Below are 22,971 nucleotides of genomic sequence, written 5' to 3'. Positions count from 1 at the left end.
GTGAACTCTCCTGTGAAGCTGGGAGTTTCTCCCACTGCCACCTCAACCTTCACAGATTTTCTCAATCAGAGGACTGAGGCTTTATTTCCCTGTATTGGAACCTTGTGTTGTGTGGTTTGTCTCACTCCCCAGTTGTTCCTCCCAGTTTAAACCCCATCAGTCTTCATCATATACATTAATTATCACACTTATGAAGTTCTAATCTTAATCTATATAATCATTAATAAAGCATTTTTCAGGTAGCTAAATAAAAGTTTTTCACCAAAATGCCCAGAAAATAAATAGTGGTTATAAGAAGAATCCCTTGTGTTGCCCTCCTGGGCCACCAATGGCAGCATCATGTGTAGGAAAAAGAAGACACAAAAAGGCCTTGGGACATGGGTTCTGAGCCCCTGCCCTGTGTGGACAGTATATAAACATTGTGAGTCCCAGTGTGTTCAGCTGTAGAGATGAGATAATATCCCACAAAGGGATTGGAAGTTGCACAGAGATCATGTATGCATTATCACATCTATCATCCTTTAAATCTCAAGTTGACTGTCATCTCCCTGACCCCAAGGACAACACACCAACACTCTGTTACATATACTTAAAATGCTTTGAACTTTTCCTTCATAGTTCTTATGACAGTTGTAATTATGCAGTTATTTATGAATTGCTTGCTTTAATATCTGTCTCCCCCATGAGACTGGGAGCTCCTTGAAAAAGGCGATGTGTCCACCTTACTCCCTGTCTTACTCAGTGCCTAGGGCAGTGGCTGCTCAGGCTGGGTGCCCAGTCACTACTGAAAGAACGAATAATTATGAGTGAACTTTGCCAATTATTAAATGCTATTCAAGAAAGAAGATATGGAGCCATAGATAGATACACTGTGCCTCCTTTGGCACAACCAAAACAAGTACAACAACAAATTTAAAAATAAAAAACAACCAGAACTGACAGAAAACTCAACTGTATGGAAGCCCAACAACCAAGGAGTTAAAGAAGAAACATTCATCTAGACCAATAGGAGGGGTGGAAATAGGCAGCCAGGCAGAGAGGACTTGTGGCAAGGTAATGGCTAGTGGACTCAGAGAGGCAGCAGATTGCAGACTGGGAAGTCCCACAGATAAACTGGGAGAAACAACTGGAGAGTGGGATGGACTCCGCAACTCAGGGCCCCAGCGCTGGGAAACAAAGCCTCAAACCACTGACTGAAAATACCTAATGGGGGTTGAGGCAGCAGGAGAAACTCCCAGCCTCACTGGAGAGTTCACTGGAGAGACCCACAGGGTCCTAGAACACAAGCCCACCCACCTGGGAATCAGCACCAGAAAGGCCCAATTTGATTGTGGGAAGTGGAGGAAATGACTGAAATCCAGCAGAGAGCTGAGCAAGCCCCATTGTTCTCTCTCGGACCCCTTCCCCATGTACAGCATCGCAACACAGTAACATGGGTTACCCCACCTGGAAGAACACCTAAGGCTCTGCCCCTCATATGTAACAGGCATGTCAAGACAAAAAAAATGGCCCAAACAAAACAACAGATCAAAGTTCCAGAAAAAACACAACTAAGTGATGAAGAGATAGCCAACTCATCAAATGCATGGTTCAAAACACTGGTAATCTGGATGCTCACAGAATTGGTTGAATTTGGTCACAAATTAGATGAAAAAGTGAAGGCTACACTAAGTGAAGTAAAGGAAAACATACAGGGAACTAATAGTAATGGGAAGGAAACTGGGAGTCAAATCAAAGGTGTAGACCAGAAGGAAGAAAGAAATATCCAACCAGAAAAGAATGAAGGAATAAGAATTCAGAAAAATGAGGAAAGACTTAGGAACTTCCAGGACATCTCTGAACATTCCATCATCTGAATTATAGGGGTACCAGAAGGAGAAGAGGAAGAGCAATAGGTGGAAAAGTTATTTGAACAAATAATAAAGGAGAATTTCCCCAATCTGGCAAAGGAAATAGACCTCCAGAAAGTCCAGGAAGCTCAGAGAGTCCCAAAGAAGTTGGACCCAAGGAGGAACACACCAAGGCACATCATAATTACATTACCCAAGATTAAAACGAAGGAGAGAATCCTAGAAGCAGCAAGAGAAAAGGAGACAGTTACCTACAAAGAAGTGCCCATAAGACTGTCAGCTGATTTCTCAAAAGAGACCTTGCAGGCAAGAAGGGACTGGAAAGAAGTATTCCAAGTCATGAAAGGCAAGAACCTGTATCCAAGATTGCTCTATCCAGCAAAGCTTTCATTTAGAATGGAAAGGCAGATATAGTGCTTCCCAGATAAGGTCAAGTTCAAGGAGTTCATCATCACCAAGCCCTTATTATATGAAATGTTAAAGGGGCTTATCTAAGAAAAAGAAGATAAATATATGATCAGTAAAATGACAGCAAGCTCACAATTATTAGCAACCACACCTAAAACAAAAACAGAAGCAAACTAAGCCAACAACTACAACAGGAATAAAACCACAGAAATGGAGATCACATTGAGGGTTATCAGCAGGAGTGTGGGGGTGGAGAGAAAGGGAAGAGGTACAGAGAATAAGTAGCATAGATGGTAGGTAGAAAATAGAAAGGGGGAGAGCAAGAATAATGTAGGAAATGTAGAAGCCAAGGAACTTATATGTATGACCCATGGACATGAACTAAAGCGGCGGGGGTGGGGGGGGGGGGGTGGCGGGGGGTGTCAGTGAGAGAGGGTGTGCAGAGTGGAGGGGAGTGAAGGGGGGGAATGGGACAACTGAAATAGCATAATCAATAAAATGTATTTTAAAAAGAAAGAAGATATTAATAACATATTTACTAAGTGTTTACTGTCTGCTAAGGATAGTTTTTAGCATATTATATGCATGTTTCATATAATCTAACAGAAATGCATGACTTTGGTACTATTATTATCCCAATCTTATTACTGAAGAAGGTGAGGTTTAGAAAGGTTAAGTACCTTGTCTAAAACAATGTTGCTCTACTAAATAAGCCTTTCATTTGTAATTTTCAGATTCTTTATAACATTGCACATATAGTAAAATAAAAATTAATCTAATTCAAAGTCTGGATTCTGGTAGAAGTTTAATTCTGATTTGATTGTTAGATAATAGATGTAAGTCTTGAACATGACCCTGCAATGATTACAGTTGAAAATTCAGCATGTGTTTTGGTTAAGCTTCGAAAGCCCTGCAAAATGAAATGACTGTGATAATTACAACATTGTGTCTTGAGACAAAAATGAATGTTTATTTTTCTAAAAGACAATTAAAGAGTAAACCCTCAGGTTTTATAATCTATAGGCATGTACCCCTCAGTAAAAATAGTAAAATAATTAATGGTAACATCTCTGACCTACACCAAGTTCATTTTGCTTGCACAAACTCAAGAAAATGAAATGCCTAGAGCATGACTTTAATCTAATCTTGATTTTAACCTTATGTTATGCATATTGATGCCAGCTCTTAAAAGAGCTCCTTTTATCATTCAAAAGGCATGTATTTCTACTTGTGTTTTATGATTTCTCTCATAGAAGCTTTGCCCCTTCTACTTTTTATTTTAGAAACCAAAGGTCTAAATTACTTTTCCTTATATCTTTCAATTAGGACCCTATCATAATAGACACACAGTATAATATATGTTTATAGAGACAATTATGACATATGATTATAAACAGAGTTATTAAAGTGAAACAGGCTTTAAGAATGTGTGTTAATTGTACTAAGTTTAAAAAGCTCTGTTCATTAAAGAGATACTAAATAGTGGGGTCTTGGTATACTTTGTGGGGAAAAAAGTGTACTAAAATTTGTAACATTAAAAAATAAATTTAAATTTAAAACATAGTGGTATATTACTCTTTGAAGAAAATCTGTAGCACATAGTCTTATAAAAAATAAAGAAAGCCTACTTTTCTGTGATTAGGGGATTATATTAAATCAGGTTTTGGTATGCCTTTTATTTTCACTGGGTAACTACTGCTAAACAAGAAATTCTAAAGAATTCAAGGTACTTAGGAATTTTCATTTTTTAAATAACTATGAACTAGTCGATCTGTTTATTTTATTGGAATTGTAGCTGGGATTGATTTTTTTTATTTGATTGGTATAATTTACATAAACATTATTATACAGGGTCCAGCAGAAGTAACGCCTGCTTGAGTGTGGTTGGTAGGGTAATAATATGGGTGTAATAATTTATACTTTTAATTTGAACATTTCACCTAAAATGTCATGGTGTGCTTGAGTGTGATATTGTATGTTACAGAATTACATGCTTATGATTTTGTAATAAAATTTTTTGTAATAAAAAGGGGGCACTCTTTTGCTGGACTTGTATGTTAATTTCAGGTTGCCACATAATGATTTAATATCTGTATATATTGTAAAATGATCACTACAGTAAGCCTTGTTAACATAGTTACAAAAAAGTTTTTTCTTGTGATGAGGACTTTTAAGATCTACTGTCTTAGCAACTTTCAAAGGTGCAGCACGGTGCAGACTGCTACAGTCGCCACGCTGCACATTGCATCCCATGACTAACTTATTCTACACCTGAGTAAAATCCTTTTGAGTAAAATGCACTTGAGTTTGTACCTTTTTCAGTAAGATTTTTTTCAATACTCCTTCCTCTCCAAAATCTTCTTTTTATCTTGAATACTGTCCACAATTTGGGTGAGATTTATCCTTTGTCTACCACATCCTATGCTGGGTCAGCAAGCAGGGGTATGCACAGTACCCAAAAATGGTCTCTCTACTCAAAGGAACTTAAATTAACTGGGAGAACCTGCATATAGATAAAGAAGAAGAAAAAAACATCAAGGAAATTGCCGCTGTAAGATGTTCGAACAGAAAGCTATAACCATAGCCTCATGGTTCCCATCACTGGAAGAGGAAAAAAAGCTCTTTTTCTGGTACTGAAAATTCCCATCTAGGCCTAGGCCATATCCCATACAGCCCTTCACTACCTTCAGTGGCTACTTCTTTCTGGGAAATCCACATTTGAGAACAAAATCAATAGTCCAGGATTTGTTTTACTGGTCACAAAAGGTACAAATGATCAGATTCTGATAGAGTTTTCCAATTGACCTGGAATTTTTGTGCCGTTTCTTCATATTATTGATCCTGAGAGACTAACAGTGTTTTGTTGACTCCAAATGGATATTTATAAATGACTGAAAAAATTTCAGATTCATACATAGCCAAGTCTATTTGTTAAACACTACAAAATTTCACCTGTAACCGAATAGGCACCACAGCACTGCTGTTTTTGAGAGTCACACCATTCATGTAAATATCAATGTCCTGGTCATTGTTGACCCTTCTCTTTCATCCCCCACATCCTGGCAGTTTTTCAGTTCTGTTCAGTCTTCCTTCTCGATTTACACATAACACCTCCTACTGGATTTTTCTTAAAATGAAATCCTAATCATAGTTAGAAATATTTAGCCATTTAATCCAACTTCTCTTCTGATCCATTACATTTAATGATCCATTCATTTTCCTCAGCAAAGATTTATTATGTACTCTGTGTCAGGCACAGAGCTAGGTGCCACAAATTATGGGTGACAAAACAGGCTGCTGAGTTTATATCTACTGAAGCACATGTTATCAGAGAAACGCATAAACACATATGAAAGTACAAGTCTGACAAGTTCTGTGAGGGAAAGTTTATGGAAGTACCTATACTAGGGGGAATTTACCCCCAATCAAAATGGTCCGGAAGATTGTCTAAGGAAGTGATACATGAGCTGAAACATACAGCCTAGAAGAAAAAAGAGAGTCTTCTAGCCATGGGGACCAGCATGTACAAATGCTCTGGTAGGCAAGAAGAACTAAGGAGGCCAGTCTGCTGTGAGGGCAGAAAATGAGGGCTGTAAGGTGTGAACTGAAGATGGACAGAACACACAGATTTTGGCAGGTAATTTTAAGGGCTTTTTTCTTAATCCTAAGAGCAGCAGGGAAGCCACTAAAAAGTTTTAAGTAGGGAAAGTAAATGACCCAATCAGATTTATGTTTGAATAAGACCACTCTGTCTGCATTTTGGAAAAGGCATGGGGCAAGGGAGCCAGAGCAGATACAGGTCACTTGAAAGACTTTGAAATCATTCAGGAGAGGGATGATGGTCACTTGCAATTCATTGCTGGTGGAGGAGATGGAGAGAAGCAGCCAAGGACTGGACATGAAGAGGATGGAGAGAGGTGTCAAGAATGACACCTAGATCCTGGCTTTTCTAACTGGATGGATTTTGGTGCCATTCATTAGACCAGGTTTTCAGTTTGAGGTGTCTTTGAGATATCAAAGAAGGCCTGTTCAAGACGGCCAGGGGATACAAAGAGTGGAGCTAAAAAGAGAGTACCAGGCTAGAGACAGAAAACAGGGAGTCATCTGAAATCTGAATCTGCCTTGCAATATCCAGAATAGCTTTCCACACTTCTGCTTGAACACCTTCAAAGTGACAGAAAATTCACTGCCCAAATTCTACTCATTAGTTCTGATTCTGCCATTTGGGCAAATGAAATGTCTTCTACTTAATTAGGGCTTTGGGAATTTGAAGAAAACTGGAATAGTGTACCTTCTCACCACTTAGCATCCACGTGAGATCTCTCCAGCAAAAAAAATTCCAATCAGTTCAGCAATCTAGCTCTGCCCATCTCTTAACTTCATCTATTACAAACTCAAAAACAGGCCCTAAAAACACCCATGTACTCACACATATTCCACTCAGATATAAGTATTTGGAGCTTCCTAAGTATGATATGTTCTCACAAATTTTTATGCCTTTTCTCATTCTATTGTATGGAAAAGTGGTTTTTAATACCACCACATGTAAAAGTGCAGCTCTACAGCAGAGGCTAATGAGACCATCTAGCTAACAATAAGAATGTTTTCAAAGGCATAGCTCAGACAGAAAGTGGCCAGTAGCTCTTAAATGTCCAGGACTGTGGAACAAATGTGGACTCACTCAGAGCCAACATCATAATACCCAGGTTGCTCACAGCAGGTTTTCTAGGTTGTGAGCAGTGTTTTGAGTTAAGGGACATAACCCTCACCTCCTTTATCAGAATGAGGAGGCTAACTACAGTCACAAAGAACCCCACAGTGCTGGTCTAATCAAGAGTTCCTTAGGAAGCCTTCCGTAGGGAAATTCAGAGACTTGGGCTCCTTTCATCTGGCGACTCCTCTGGGGCCTTAAAGCCTTTCTCCACATCTCCTGCATCTTGTCCAGGAGTGAAGAAAGAGAGAACAGGGGATTTTGCAGGAGATTTTAGGGGCCAGGAAGTAGTTTACACTTCTCCCATTCCATCATATGGCCCATGTAGTAACTGCAGGGAAGATGCCAAAATGTCATTCAGTTCCGTTCCCAGAAGGAAAGAGCAGCAGGGTTTGGTGAGCACACTTGCCTTATCCTGGAGGTGATGCCCATTTACTCTCTTTCTCTCCCAAACCTGTTGTCTAGCAAGTTAACAATAGGCTCTAAGCATTTTAATGCTCTTTGCAATGTGACCCTAGTCAATCCTTTCAGCTAAACTGGTAATTTCATTATTCCCCAAGCATACTCAACCCTGTTGCTCTTCCATGCCTTTATTCAGGCACTTTCCCCAGCCTAGGGCACCCTGCATCTCTAATTGACTGAAATCTTACCAGTCATTCCAGGTCCATTCAAGAGGTCACTTATGCTTCATTTCCACTGGTCTGCCTCATATTGTAGTCACTTTTACTTGTGCTGTCACCTCCTTTAAGACTCCCTGAAGGCAAGCAATATGTCTTATCTATTTTGTGTCTCTGACAACCTCTAGGAAATGCCCAAGAGTGCTCAAGCAAATATTTGTTTAGCTGAGCTGAATAGTTTTGTTTAAATTATTTCCTTAAATAGAAAATAAGATGTATTTTTAGTAGTTTTTCATTTTTCTTCCCTTTTTTTTCTTTGATGAAAAGTATTTGTGGTAGTAACTCTCAAATGATAGTGACCTTGTTAAATAGTACTGGAACTTGTTAAAATTATAGGTTTCTGCCCAGACACCCACCCCTGCCCCACACCCAACATTCTAATCCTACGGATCTGATAGAGCTGATATTGGACCTGGGTATCTGCATTTTCATTAAGTGCTTGAGGGGAGGGATATTCAGAAACATTCCAACATGATGTTACCATTACACGTACTAATGAGCCATTATTACCTTCCTTTAACAAAACAGATCAATTTATTAACAGAGGAACAGGAAGTGTGAGGAACAGTAAAAATCAAGATGTTTGTCATATTGCCTTTGGATCCAAAGTTCTTGGACCACCTCCACTCTCTGGCAGAAGAAATAACATGAGGATATCCACTGAGGTAGGAAAAAGGTTTGAAGAGCTTATCTACACATGAGTGACATGGGAAGGGAAGGGTTTTTTCCAATGCGGGGTTGAGGGGTGGTAGTGAGACTACGTGCCAAAAGCAGAAGGCTTGAATACATTTTGATCAGAAATTCTGGACTTTCAAAGACCTCAAAACTGTTTCCTTTTTGTCATGTCAACATAATTAACATTTTTGAGTATTCTTTTTTATTAAATATGGTCACAAAACTTAAATGTATGGGAACACATTTTGTGGTTTCCTTCAAGAAGGAGTTGGATCATCATCAGACACCTTACAACGAACAGCTTCTCAAATGTTATCTTTTTATTTTTAATTTCCCCTTAATTAACAACTCCTCAATTGTTATCTTTTTATTTTTAATTTCCTCTTAATTTCTGATGTACACAGTGATTTTCAGTTCTACTAAAAGAACTACTACTACTACTAGAACTACTACTACTAGAACTACTAGAACTACTACTACTACTACTACTTTTCAGTTCTACTAAAAGATGAAGTGCAGCAAATAAGTACATTTTGACTTACATGTCTGGGAGACTTGTCTTCTGTTCTATCTAACATTATTTTTCTCCTTTCTAATTTTCCACCAACTTTTTAACCTCATTTTCTCCTTTTTCCTCACTCTTTATTTATCTAAATATTATTTCTTCTGTGTAGAGCCTACAGAAAATAAATGCAGTTCCTGTATTTTAAAACATGAAGATTAATTTCTTGCCTTTATAGACAACAAGAGCTGTTAGGTCCAAAAATAACCGACCGTGCCAAGGGTCCACAGTAGAGAAGTATGTTTGTAGTGTGGAAATGTCACCCTTGCTGATATCTGAGTCCGAGGAGCAAGGAGATAAAGAAAATATTCGCCAAGTAAAGCAGACTGTACCTATTAATGGTAAGAATGAATCATGTGTAAAGACTGATAGCCACTGAAAACAGTGAGAAATGTCCTTGTTGAGATAAATCTGAAGTTATACTCGTGACAAGACCCTAAGTCCAAATACCACTTAAAAGTGAAAGTATCATAGATATTGAAATATGTTTAGGATTCTTATATATTTATTATAATCTTCTGGAATCTGTTGTTCTATTTATTATATTATTTCAAATTCCTATAGTATCCTGTGTTTTTACTTTATGAAGACTAGTACAGAAATAATATAACATCTTTTTATCACTATATTTTGGGAACTTCATGTGCATTTTAAGATTTTTTTAGCCCTGACTGGCATAGCTCAGTGGATTGAGCAAGGGCTGCGAACCAAAGTGTCGCAGGTTTGATTCCCAGTCAGGGTGCATGCCTGGGTTGCAGGCCATGACCCCCAGCAACCGCACATTGATGTTTCTCTCTCTCTCTCTATCTCCCTCCCTTCCCTCTCTAAAAATAAATAAATAAAATCTTTTAAAAAAAGATTTTTTAAATGTAATTTTATCTTTTAATTAATCCTTTCCATTTGTAAAATATTCTTTATCTTCTCTAATTAATACTGAAACAACCCTGTTGGTGAAGAAAGACTTTGTCTAATTTTATAGATTGAGAATTCAAGGTTAACAGAGAGGTAAAGTGATTTGCAACCTGTAATTTTTGGAAAGAATTGAGATCAGAACCCACTTCCTATCAGTTTTTTCACTCTTACCAGTCTGACTTTTGTGAGAGTTGAAACAGAGGCATTTGGGTTCACTTTATTTGACTTAGAAATTAATGAGCACTATTACAAACTATATCTCCCATGGAGTATAAACCTGAGTAAGGAAATAAATAACATGGGTATTCAATCCCAGCCCAACCGCTATCTGTGAGACCTTGATCAAGTTTCTTAAGCCCTGTAAGCCTGTTTCCTCATCTGTCACATGAGGCTGTACATCTATTACTGGTGCTAGTAGTAGTGATGAATAACAGCTGCTTGAAAGAGTCTTTGTGAGGTTTCAATGAGAAAAAAATCAGTCAAGCATATCATATTGTGCCAAGAAATTAAGCATTCAGTAAATATTAAATGCTGTCATGAATATTATTATTATTATTGCTATTACAGAATTAAATTATACTTAAGAATTCTTTAGGTTTCCTAGTGTTCCAGTGTTCTTTTGGAAACTACCCTCTAAGTTCTTACTGCATCATACTTAACTATGCTTCCTCTTTTAAAGGAAGCAATAATTTTTCAGTATTGGCTTGTCAGTTTCATTTTTTTATATTTTTAATATAGCCTGTTGTATGATTAACATTAATTAAATTACTTATAGCTTTCTATAAGTTATATTTCATGTATAAAATGTATTAGTAATTTTGAAAGCCTGATAAAATCCTAACATTAGAATGGGAATAAACATCTATTTCCTGTGAAGGAATAAGTTTTTGATACAGCTTTACAAATGTCAAAATGATACATGAACATTCTCATTATAGCTATAATTATATTTACTGAGTCACTTCAAACCATATAGTACTTTCTGTTCTGGCTTTTTGTTCTTTCATCCAAAAATGTACCAGCCAATCTGCATATTATTCATCCACATCCTCCTCAAGAACCATCAGCAGATAAGAATAATAACAGGAGAAGATTAAGGTTAAAAAGCACCAGCAGAGAAAGGACAGAGACACCCAGCGGTATGGCACTAATTCAATACTATCTTATATCTGTTTATTATTCAGAGCAATGAAATCTGTCTCCGCAGGTTGTAAATTTCAAAGGATTATGAACTGATTCATTTAAAATATAAATGTCTGTTCTACAGGGATTATGAAAATCAAATTTCCTGCAAAAGAGTTGCTCTAGGGTCCTAACAGAGATTTTCTGGATTAAATAGACAGTACCACAGAAATAAAGGACTTTCTACTTTTATTCTCAAAGGCTGAATAAGTTTAAATTACTATTTTTTAAAAATAGCCCATATTTGATAGAGGAAGTTTCTGCCTGTAGACTTTACTAAAATTGAACTTAACCTGTAATTTTTCATGTTTCATTTATGTCTCTTCTTTTTACATTGAGCTCTTTACAGATTGTTTTTGTATTTACTGTCTCCTGTTTAAATTCCTGGCCATCCAATATATTGTAGGTTAAAACTTTGACTCTTTAAAACCATGAAAGCATTAGACAAATGTAGGTGGCTATTATAGTTGTTCCTTTAGTAATGGACTTGAGGCATGTATGTGTAGATTTGTACCACATCCATTAGTCTGTCCTCCATTAAGCCCAGAATGTATCATGTACATATCTGTTAGCATAATTTCTCAAAAATGTAGGGTTCTAAATAAATAAATAAATAAATTTTTAAAAAGAAAAAATGTAGGGTTCTCGGGTAGTTATAATTCAGCTTGCTAGATTCAATGTTATTTTTATAAAATGGTAGACAGGAAGACTAATTCTGCAGTAATGATGCAAATGTTTAGGTGATCATTCTTGCCTGTTTTCTTAAGGTGCTGAAAAAGAAAGAGCTTGCTTTAAGACTGGAATTCAGTAAGAACTGTAATTTAATAAGACCCTTTAAAAATTATATGGGTTTTAGAATTCCTTTTATTACATATTGTAAAACAAATGTTCCTGTGCAGATATCCAGGAATTATATGATGAACCTCCACAAAAATACAGCTGAGTTCATCTTAAAACATCCTACCAAAAAACTCATAATCTACAGCGTCACCCTAACATGCTTTACAATAATCATACAGAAAAGTTTACCCTATTAATACCAACCTTCAAAAATTAATTTTTGTAAACACTAAAAAAGTAACATAGTGGAAAATATTTATTCTAATAAAGGCAGCTCTTCAGAAAATAACAGGAATGAAGATAAAGCGGCAACCTTCACCACTGCGTCCCAACAAAAAGCAGAGACATTGGACCTCAGCACTCCAGCACCCCAGTCTTCTCATGAAGCAGGTTTGCATCTTTATTATGCCATAATTGTCAATAATTAATAAGGTATAAATGTGTTAAATATTTCAAACCCCATTTCAAAATTTCATTTTGAAATTTTATGATGCAGTCATTTGCTAAAATCTATCATTTTTTGTAAATCTCTTTTTAACCTCAATTTTACATCAAACTTTAGTGGATGAAAGAGTATTTTTATTTTCAAATTTTAATGCACTGGTTGTCCTGTCCAGAATGAAAGTTTCAAATTTTGAAGTTTTTCCATGATATTGTCACCCTCTCCTAAGGTTATCTATTGTTGCATTCTTCAGCCCTCTTTCTAGTGATGGTTGGATTGTAGAGCATTGAGCCCATCAATGTATCTTGCCCAGCAGGTGTGTAGTACTTTTACAAAGGCAAATTGTTGTGGGGTGTTTTTTTTTTGCAAATTGTTTTTGAGCAAGGGAAAAAAGAAAATAAATTATAATTGTTTGTAGTTTGTCAGTATTATTTATGCAATGTTGAAACCTTCATTAAAATGTTAAGCGCAATTAGTGTCTCTAGCATAAATCTGACTGTGTAGAAAAACTAATTAGATGTTTAGGTGATCATTCTTGCATTTATCTTGTTTGCTGCAATATTGTGATTACACAGTAATTTACATATTTTCCTAAGAAAACACACCAAATTATTCATTACAATTGATATGGAAATATTGGAAGTAAAACTGCAAATTCCAAAAAAGTGTGTGGTAGTGAGATAATTAGAGTTTGTTTGGTGTAAAAACACTCCTTTTACTTTGACTTTTTGACAGTTAATAATATGTTTGGCAGTAGGTTATACAAGTTGTCTAACTGCATAATGAAGATTCTATTATCTTGTCCTCCACTATTTTTTACATATCTATGAACATAATGCAACACATTGGTTTTTATAATCTTTTTCAACCTTTATTAAAGCACCTACTTTGTTTACAAAGCACCTTCTATGTGCTTAGCACCCTGCAAAGGGGTTTGCTGTCCAAAAGAGGACAGCTCAGTGCCACTATTCATTTCACCTGCTCACAGCTACTCAGGTCCCTCCAAGACTCCATATAGGTATTCAGATGAAGTAGATTCAGCATGCCTTTGGCCATTTACCTGGACTGTGCCCCTGAATATATGCAAGCTTTATCCCTAATAGATTTTTTCTAAGAAGTGTACATTTATTGTCCTTTTTTAATAGACAAGTTCTGTTATATTGTGATAGTCTTAGATTAAGAAACAATACAATTGTGATTAATATAATTTTATCTGTGCTATCAATGTTATTTTTACTAAAGGTATTCTTGTTCGTTGCTTGTGCTTTTGTAGTATAAGCTTTAAAGTTTCAACTCAGCAAATCTTAAATATCTCTGGGATACTTTTCTTGTGATGATAAAAATATAATAGGATTCAAGAGTCAGGGATAAAATAACCATGTCCACATTGTAGTTCTACAAAACACAGATTCTAGTAATATTTTCACCACTGACACAGTGCAGCAAAATTAAGTTTCAAGAAAAATAAACCAAGTTAGAAAAAATGCTCAACTCTTTTTTGGTGTCCTTGTAAAAAAAAGTAAGCATGCTTTTAATGATATTCATTATAAAGATTTTTCATTTCTAGTTTGCCTGGATTGTAGTTATAAAATTTATCTCAATGTTGAGTATAAGACTATAGTTTTTCAGTTCTGATAAAAATGTAACTCAGTGGTAATACATAGTATTTTTAAAGAAAACAAACAATGCTGTGCAAAACAAAATTCATATCAAAACATTCTCTCCTAAAATTAAACAGAAAGGTCTTTTCACCCACAGAATTCACCAGTCACATTAACAAATATTTCTATACATTTGCTATTATTTGAAAAGTCTACTCAGCTTAGTCTGTGAATTTTCCTGTTTCAATCAGCAGAACGGAGAGAAAAAGCTGTCAACCTTGTCATGGTTTCCTCCCCTCCATGATGTATAATCTAGACAATGCCCAGATACTTTGTTTAAAGAAACTTGTTAAGTATTCTGTCCTCCTACAGTTAAAAAAGATATTAGTAAGTCAGCCCTTTTTAAGTTGGGAGATTTTCCCCTCTGGAATGTCAAGTTAATGAAGCTGTGCTATAAAGAACTTTCTGCAAGACGGGTGATAATTATTTCAGACATAAATCGCTTGGCCAGTGTTTCAAGTCAGATGGTGAGGAAGTGCACGTGAGTTGCCCATCGCTATAGGCACTGATCTGTGGGTTAAATGTTGGCAGATTGCAACATGGTGAATAAATTGCCATCTTGACTTTTACATTATTTAATAAATCTGTTTCAACAACAAGAAATTTTAACCTAACTACCTGCCTAAAATAACACTTATGAAACGCTACTAATTTTTGTCATCTTTTTCAAGTGTCAGATGAATGGATATTTCCCGAAAACGGTGATCACATTTCCCATTTGGCACCCAGCAGACAGTCTCTACTTCTGGATGACGACTCCTGCCACACTTCACAGCTGTGGCTGGAAGCCAGCACGGAAAGTAAACATGACCAACAGGCAGAGGAACTCCCGATTGTTCCAAAGGACATTTTCACTTTTTCATCAAGACCACGATCAGCGCCTCGTGGAAAGACTCAGAATATGTCCCCAGAGGGGTGCCCATTTATTTTGGATCTAAAAGAGGACACCAGTGTGACCCAATTGGAGGATGACTTTTATGGCAGTGACAGCAGTGAAGAGGTACACTGTTTGCTGAGTGAAATAGTTTTAAAGCACAGTGGTTCCATTACCTCCAAGAAACAGTAAAAATAGTTGAAATAAAAGAGGGGAAATCAACTGCTATTTATAAAAATGCAACAGATTGCAATGTCACTCAACAGCTGCCTCAGGTTGTTATGGTAACTCTAAACTGCTGCCTTTTTTATTAACAATCAGCCAATTTCATTTTTAATTATAGAAACCAGTTTTGCTTTGTTTTCTGTCCTTTCATTTTAATCGTTGTCTCACAGAATGAGAAATAATATTCGGTTTAGTTTTATGATAGCGAAACCAGTAAAACATTGAGAACACATTGTTCTTGATCTCTGGGGAAATGGTGTTGCAGTTGCTAAGCATTCTGAGTTGATGGTTTCCTGGCTTCCTTATTCCCTGACATCTTTTCACCTTAGACCTATTAGGACTCATTATTTTCCATATGGTCCCGGAATTTCAAGAGTTGTGCCAATTAAAGTTTAGATAATGAATCATGAATTACTTCTGGGACTTGCCTCTTGTAGGAGGTTTTTTGTTTGCAATTATTTAGAATACAAATATATCTTATAAATTAGTAAATGTATAAAAAGTTTGTTTAAAAAAACTTATTAAAAACCAAACTGAATATAGGTCTTAACATTTATTTAATAAACATGATGATACACCTTTCTTCCTCATATGAAATGAATTTATCTGTGAATTTTTTAGCTTTATTCTTAAATGTTAGACATGAATATTTTCTTGGAAGCTGTATTTTAAAAGCAAATTACAGTCAAGTTATGGTTTAGTAAAATTATACAAATCCTTTCTATGCAAAAATTATAGAAATAATTAGAAAAACTCATGTATGCTTACAAAACTTTGTTTTAAAAATTATAACTGATCAAGAATCCCCCTTTGGACAGTGGGATGTAGATGAAATCCATAGCTCCAGTTGAGAATATGGTGAGATTGTTCAGGCAGTAATTATGGTTTTTTGCAACTTTTAATGAGTTTCTGTAGCAAAGTGCATGGGGAGATCCTTTTTTTAATAATACCCTTGTTTCTGCATGTGATGAAAGTATTAGTTATACCAAACATGAACCTACTACAAAATCCTTTATGCATAAAACAGTACATTTGGTAACAGCATTTTAAATGTTGCTATGGACATCTCTGTTCCTTTCACTCTGAATAACCTTAGGCTATAAAACTGTAAAATGGACGTTTGTCTTCAACATCTAGTATTGTCCTCACTCCAGCAGTCAGTTCTTCTGTAGTATTAATTGGCTAATGTGATAAATTAATGCACGCCATTTCATTAGTGGGTTACATCCATTGTCTTGTGCACGGCACCATCTGTCTTTCCTAACCCAAAAGAGTCACTGTGATGGTAGGAATTTCATGGCAGGTGGGAAACAGTAGTTCTCTAGAAAACTTTGAGGGATGTGTTATGGGGAAACTGCCCTTTAAATAACACCATGGGAGTCTAAGCATTGAGAAGAAGCAATAGAGCTACACAGGAAAATGAGGAATATTAGTTCTGAATATTTAAATTTATTATCACTTCTGTGACTTTCTTTTGCTACTAGCTACTCTACTTCTGGCATCCTTCAATGCTTATTATGCACACTTGTACTTATTACCAACTACATTAAATTAAAAATAAACTGATCATGCATTACCCAAGCTCTGACTGGCATAGCTACTTAATCACACCTGTGCCATGACCATCAGAATGACCAGCAGTGTGTGGCTGGAGTCCATAATGGGACCATCTCATTGCTAACACCTGCCCTGGCAGCCAGAGAGAGAGACAGAAGCCTTGCCATATTCTGCAAGTTTTGGGGTTTGCTGTTAGAGGCGATAACAAGACAAAAACTAAAATACAAAAATATGACCAACAAAAATGCCAGGCTATATTTAAAGAAGTTCTAGAATTTGTAATGATCTCTTCTTTATCAGATTGGTTTGTTTGGAGTTTTGTTTTGTTGACAAATTCTTTTCCTGTAAGATTACTTCTCTCATTTATTAATTTTAAAAGTCAATGAGAAATTGAGTTACAAATTTAAAATATTTTATATATAGTCTTTGGGCAAAAATCAGTTTTATTGATTTAGGCAACCTTACTACTACTTGCATTATTTTAGAATGTTGTAACCTTACAGTAACAAAATTATACTTAAAAAAACAAATGTTATAAATAATAATGGATGAATGAGTAATAATTACATGACTTGTTATGCTTGAAGTTTATAATTTGTAGTTAAACATTTAATTTGTTGTAGGACCATTGAGTATTTTTTAAGGGAAGTTAGATGTATTCAGTAGCATATAAATTAGGCAAAATTAAATCGTGTTATTATGATAGAGTAAAAGCACATTTGATAGTAAAGGCTAATTAACATAAGCTTAAAGTGATACATTGTCTTTGTGATTTAAGTTGCTAAAATAATTCACATCTCAGATCCTCATTAATGTGAGAGCCTCAAAAATATAAAATTTTTTGTATTCATTCTCATCTTAGTCTCTACTATACTATATGTTTTATTCCTTAGGCAGTCATATATATTAATATTACTGATAATTAATTTTGAAGTTGTATATCTTATTTGAAAAGCAAAGTATGGAAATGTATTTTGTGAACAGCTATAAAATCAAGACTACCGTGGAAGATGAATTATCTTAGGACACCTGTTAAACCAGAGTGTCATTCACACTGTTACAACATCTGAAAGAGAAAAAGCATGTTACTATTACTGTCTCTGCACCTTGTGCCATTATTCTCAGTGTGGCTTCTAAATACATACATCTGGTTTGCAGCTTGAAGTAGTTAGCCTTATATTAATATTTTATTACTCCCCTAATTTAATTTCTTATGTAGAAATACTGTCTCTTTCCCCCCAAACTCTGGCTGTGTATCACTAAAGCAGATATTTTCAAGGACAGGTCATTTGTTTTGTATAACAGTCCAAATTGGAACATTTGAGCCAAAAATTACCCATATTTGGACATGAAATTTGTGTACTGACTATGTATAGTGTTCAGATTAGCTAGGAAGCTTTCATATCTTCTCTCCATCTGACTTTTTGGAAGCCTAAAGGACAAAATTACAAATAGATTAAAAGCACCATTTTAGTCCTTTGTCTCAGCATTACTGGTATTGTTGCTTTCAAGGTATTTTTTTTAGCATGCAGCAGTTAAGCTATTTCATTTTATTTTTTCCCTGATAGCATATATTTCTGGGTTATACTCTAAACCATTCATCCCTACACACTTAACTGACAGTTTTGAATTACTTTCTCATACACAGCTACATGCACAGTAGAAGGGATATCTGGTTCACGTGAAGCTGCTTATATTTCTGTGTAGCCTTTAAAAAATTTTAAATGTCAATTTATGTGTTTGAAAAAATATAGAAGAACTCTATTTTTAATATATTGCCTAACATTTTTATTCCTGTGTATTATGAATTACAACATAATATACTACCTAAACCTACCAGGCAAATGTAGTATTATCCTGTGTGAGTAATTCTTTTGGGCTATTCATATCCACATGTCTTCATTGTTATCCTTCCAAGCTTGGTTCTTTGAAAAAGTCTCAGGCCCCTTGGCTGTGACTTGGCTTCTCATTGTTGTAGGCAGATAAAGGTTATAAAACTCTTGTCTGCCAAGAATAGCATTCTGCAGCTTCTGCCAAAAGATAAACATCTTGCCCTAACCAGTGTGGCTCAGCTCCTTGGCCATTGTCCCACAGAGGGAAAGGTAGCTGGTTCACTTTCCAGTCAAGGCACATGCCTGGGCTGCAGGTTCAGTCCCTGGTTGGAGCGTGTAGCAGAAACAACCAATCGATGCTTCTGTCTCCATCCATGTTTCTCTCCATTTCTTCCACCCTCCCCCCACTCTAAAAATAAATAAATCTTTAAAATAAAGATAAGTTAAACCTTTAAACAATAATAATAAAAAAAAACACACCTTACAGATAAATATGTGGTATGGGTAGTTTTCACAAGAAATCTTTAAAGTGTTATTAGTTAAAAGAGCATGAAATCTAACTTAGATAAAAATATGTTTTTGTACTGAATAATCAAAGAAGTATCATCATCTTTCTCAAATATTCACATGATGATGTTTGCCAGTCCCATACAATCCCTGTAAATTCTCTGATGATTTTTGTATGAAGCCATCACTGGCTACAGGTTAAATGTTCACAAAAATAATTCACCCAGCCTCTTTTAATATCAAGCATGCTGTAGGTTAGTTACTTGTTAGAAAGCCACATCTTCCTTTCATTTTATTTGTTTATAAACAAGTAAAATGCACTATAAGACACTACTATCCAGAGAAAACTGTGTTACTTTTATAGTTTTCTATAAAAATCAAGAGGTTAAAGTAGATATACTTCTTGGGGACGATTTTTAGTAAGGACATTTAAGATATACTTGAATGGTCAATCTTGCTGTCATTAAAGAAATGATGTTTTCATTCTGTTATGACTAATATCTTTAGCTATATTTATGCAAATAACTGTGCTCTTTGGTTGTCATTGGAAATATGCACCTCTATCTTCTCTATTGTCTGCTAGCCTGACTAAAAGGTGCTGTCGGTTCACACATTTAGTTGTGGAAACATTGGACAAAAGAAAAAACCCCTGCTGACTCATTCTAAATTACAAAGCCAATACTGCCATCAAAGTGTATTTGGAATATTGCAGATGTGTTCTGTTACAGAACTTTTAAGAATGTTATGTAAGACATTATTCACAGTGGACTGAATTAAAACATCAATTGAAATATAAATAAATATAATCATCCACTTTTACAAAGGCTGAAACGGGGTTCTATCCTGACTCACTCAACATTAAAGTTGTGATACAAAAAGCCGAGATCCCATCTGCTCCAAGTAGATGGCCCTCAAGAGTCATTAAAATTATCTTTTAAAATTGAAGCTCAGCAAGAGCAATCCATTTTGTGTATCCACAACTTGTCCAAATGCCCATCTGCATGTCCTTATAAGAAACGTAGTTAACAGAGGAAGTGCTAGCTCCTTGGGGAAATCATTCTCATCCTCAGTGTACATAAGCTGTGCTACAGTTAATCAGGCAAACTCTATTGATGTTCCTGGCACTGAGGCGTGATTGAATATTTAACAAACAAATGCTTCTGATCCCAGAAGACAAACAGTTCAAGAGATTTGGGATTTTTTAAAAAATAGATTAAGTTAAATCAAAATCTTTTTGTGTCTGTTCTTCTGAAAAACAGATGAACAGATGATTGGGGTGTGAAAATGGCTTGACAATTTCTTTACTATTCTGACAAATTATACGCAATTGCTGTACAGGTTTTCAGTAGCTAAATCATAAACCAAAGGGGAAAAAGTGGTTGTTTTTCAATCAGATCATAGTAAACTAACTTCTTATGCATATAACAAATATATGTTATACAGAGAACATTAATCTACAAAACACATTGAGCCCAAATGTGTTACATATGTGAGATCAATAAACATCACCTATACCTATACCATCTATTTTACTAAGGCAAAAGCATTACCAAATAAAAGGAATAGGGATGAGCCCGTGCACCACTCCCAGAAAACACTACACTATTTTTTATTCTCCATTTATTTCCTCTCTAAAGGAGAGGCTGACCCAAGTTAAATCAAGATATTAGTCTCATATATCATCTTGCCTTTCTCATTTATCCTAATTCTCCTGTCAGAATCTGGGATAAACCGATTTAGTGGTTCCGGGGTAGCCAAAGTAAGCTAGCCTTTTGTACCCTGTCCACATTCTCCAGTTATTTGACTTTTCCATTTAAAATAGTATGGAAGCATATTATTGCAGAAATACAATACAACCAAGATAATGCTCATCAGGGAACACAGCTAAACCTGTCAATTTCCTGGTCCATCTCCACTTCTTGGTCCATCACAATAGGAAACGTGTGAAATGAACGTCCATATACATACTCATGAATATCTCTGTGTATATAATCACTGCTCATGCCAAGCAAAAAGAAATATTTTTTATCTGAGTAAACTACTTGAAGGAAGAAAAAACTCGACTCTGACCCACCACAGGTAGAAAAAATAGACTTCCTAAAGTGTCTTTTTAGTGATGTAACAAACATTTGGTTTTCCATGCATTCCTCAAAATTCTCATAATAGTACACCTGAAACTTTTAAAATTACAGTTACTACCTTCCACCTTATGAAATTGTTACCTCTCTGTAGGTAGGTATCTCTCTGCTGTTAGATTCTATTTCTCTTGAGGGCAATGTTCTTATTCTTCTAACTGTGTATCTTATGTAGTGCTTAGAACACCCCTTAAACGTAGCAGGAGTTTAATAAAGATTTTCTGAATTAATGTTTATTGCAAAAGCTCTTAATTTCTGCCTTTGTCATATATAATATGGAATCCCCAATTCGTACAGAGATTTGGGCCCAAAGAGTCATAATTATACCTTTTTCACTCATCCACCTATTTTTAGGTCCAATATGTTTTAAACCCACAGTGTATGTTTTTATTATGAAAATATGATAGACATGAATATGTTGGAAGGCTTTTGGTCACAGAAATCCCTCTGACAATTGTGTATAACAATTATAGGAAATTAAACTTAAATTTTTTTTTAAAGTTTGGAGAAGACAGAACACTGTCTAGTAGCCAGACTAAATTTAAAACCAAATCTATCTGAGTTCCACCCATATTTTCTCAGAACTAAGATTTGGAAGATACTGATATTCTCCATTTACCTTCTCCAGATAAGACTAAACTTGTATTTTTTTTATCTTTATGAAACAAAAATTGCAAGAGTCACTCCTCAATTCTCTGGTAATTTGGGGCAATAGGCATTGTTTAGGTCCCTGGCAGTCTCCCATTTTTGCATGAAGGCAGCATTCTTCACCCATATGAATTCCCTCAGAGTTGGCAGAATGGTGGTGAAGGACAGCTCACCAGTAAGTGACAGCAGACAGGGCTGTCCAGTGCCTGCAGTACTGTTGGAAGTGCAAAAATATTCTTGCCCTTCTTATGTGGATTGACACCCACTCACCATTTTCTCTTTGCTTTATGTGGGACTCTGGAAAATTAGTTCATCTATCATTTATAAAGAAATATATGTATCAGAAGATAAAACCTACAAAGAAAATGTAGGCCCAGAATGAGTACCAAGAAGACATATTCATAAGATATCCTTGAACGCTCTGCAATTTTCATTCTTTACTACACATAGGCAAGCTGTTTCCTAGGGAAGGTTCTAAGACCTCTGTGGACCTTTCTTGAGAGCCCTGTTGTCTGCTAAATCCCACCTGCTTCCAGCAGGAAGGGAAGATTATAACTCGACAGGATTAGGGACCTCAGACTCCACGTGAGAGCTTCCCAGAGTCACGAAATACAACATATTCTGCCTCCTACAGAATTCTCGAGTCAGCCAGCCTCCCCATCATCACCATCACTGTCTCAGCACAGCCACCTCTGTGTTTCCAGTTATTACAGTTTGATTGTCTCCTAATTGGCTTCTCTTTCTACAATCTCCATAGAACTCACTAGACATCCCACAAACAATATTCACACATACTCATCCCCCATGCCTTCTGTTTTGTGCCATTGTGGCTTTCCTCTGCTTCATATCACCCTACGGCTCCTTGCTGCCTTCAAAAAAAAAAAGTCCTTGGATGGCCGGGTTTAAATTTCTGGCCTACCATTATATTCTCAGCATCTGTGGTGACTAGAACAATGCTTGGCCATATCTTGGCTATTGTAAATAATGCTGCAGTGAACATATAGTTGCATGTGTCTTTTTAATGTAGTGTTTGGGGTTTATTCAAATAAATACCTAGAGGTGGAATCCCTGGGTCCTTCTTTGTATCTTGTTATAGCCTTTGTTTTAAAGTATAATTGTCTGATACAAGTATTGCTACCCCAGCTATTTTTTCCTGTTTCCACTTTCATGAAATATCTTTTTCCATCCCTTTACTTCCAGTCTGTATGTATCTTTTGATCTGAAGTGAGTTTCTTATAGGCAACTACTCTGTGTCTTTTGATTAAAGCATTTA

At 35.9% G+C, this 22,971-nt stretch overlaps 1 protein-coding gene across 3 annotated transcripts in view; it reads left to right on the top strand.

The window, feature by feature from the left end:
- CFAP20DC (CFAP20 domain containing) overlaps window positions 1-22,971 on the top strand; it is a 249,323-nt gene that overhangs the window by 150,496 nt on the left and 75,856 nt on the right. For all 3 annotated transcript variants that reach the window (XM_045832298.1, XM_045832297.1, XM_045832299.1), the window contains 5 exons: window positions 8,175-8,311; window positions 9,062-9,224; window positions 10,818-10,934; window positions 12,088-12,207; window positions 14,592-14,920. In XM_045832298.1, the coding sequence (XP_045688254.1) occupies window positions 8,175-8,311; window positions 9,062-9,224; window positions 10,818-10,934; window positions 12,088-12,207; window positions 14,592-14,920 (866 nt within the window). The remainder of the gene's footprint in view (window positions 1-8,174; window positions 8,312-9,061; window positions 9,225-10,817; window positions 10,935-12,087; window positions 12,208-14,591; window positions 14,921-22,971) is intronic.

The sequence above is a fragment of the Phyllostomus hastatus genome, unplaced genomic scaffold (genome assembly GCF_019186645.2).
Source record: "Phyllostomus hastatus isolate PE091 unplaced genomic scaffold, TTU_PhHast_1.1 phas_contig_16, whole genome shotgun sequence".
NCBI lineage: Eukaryota > Metazoa > Chordata > Mammalia > Chiroptera > Phyllostomidae > Phyllostomus > Phyllostomus hastatus.
Note: the sequence above shows the minus strand (reverse complement) of the source record. Positions and strands in the feature narration are given on the sequence as shown.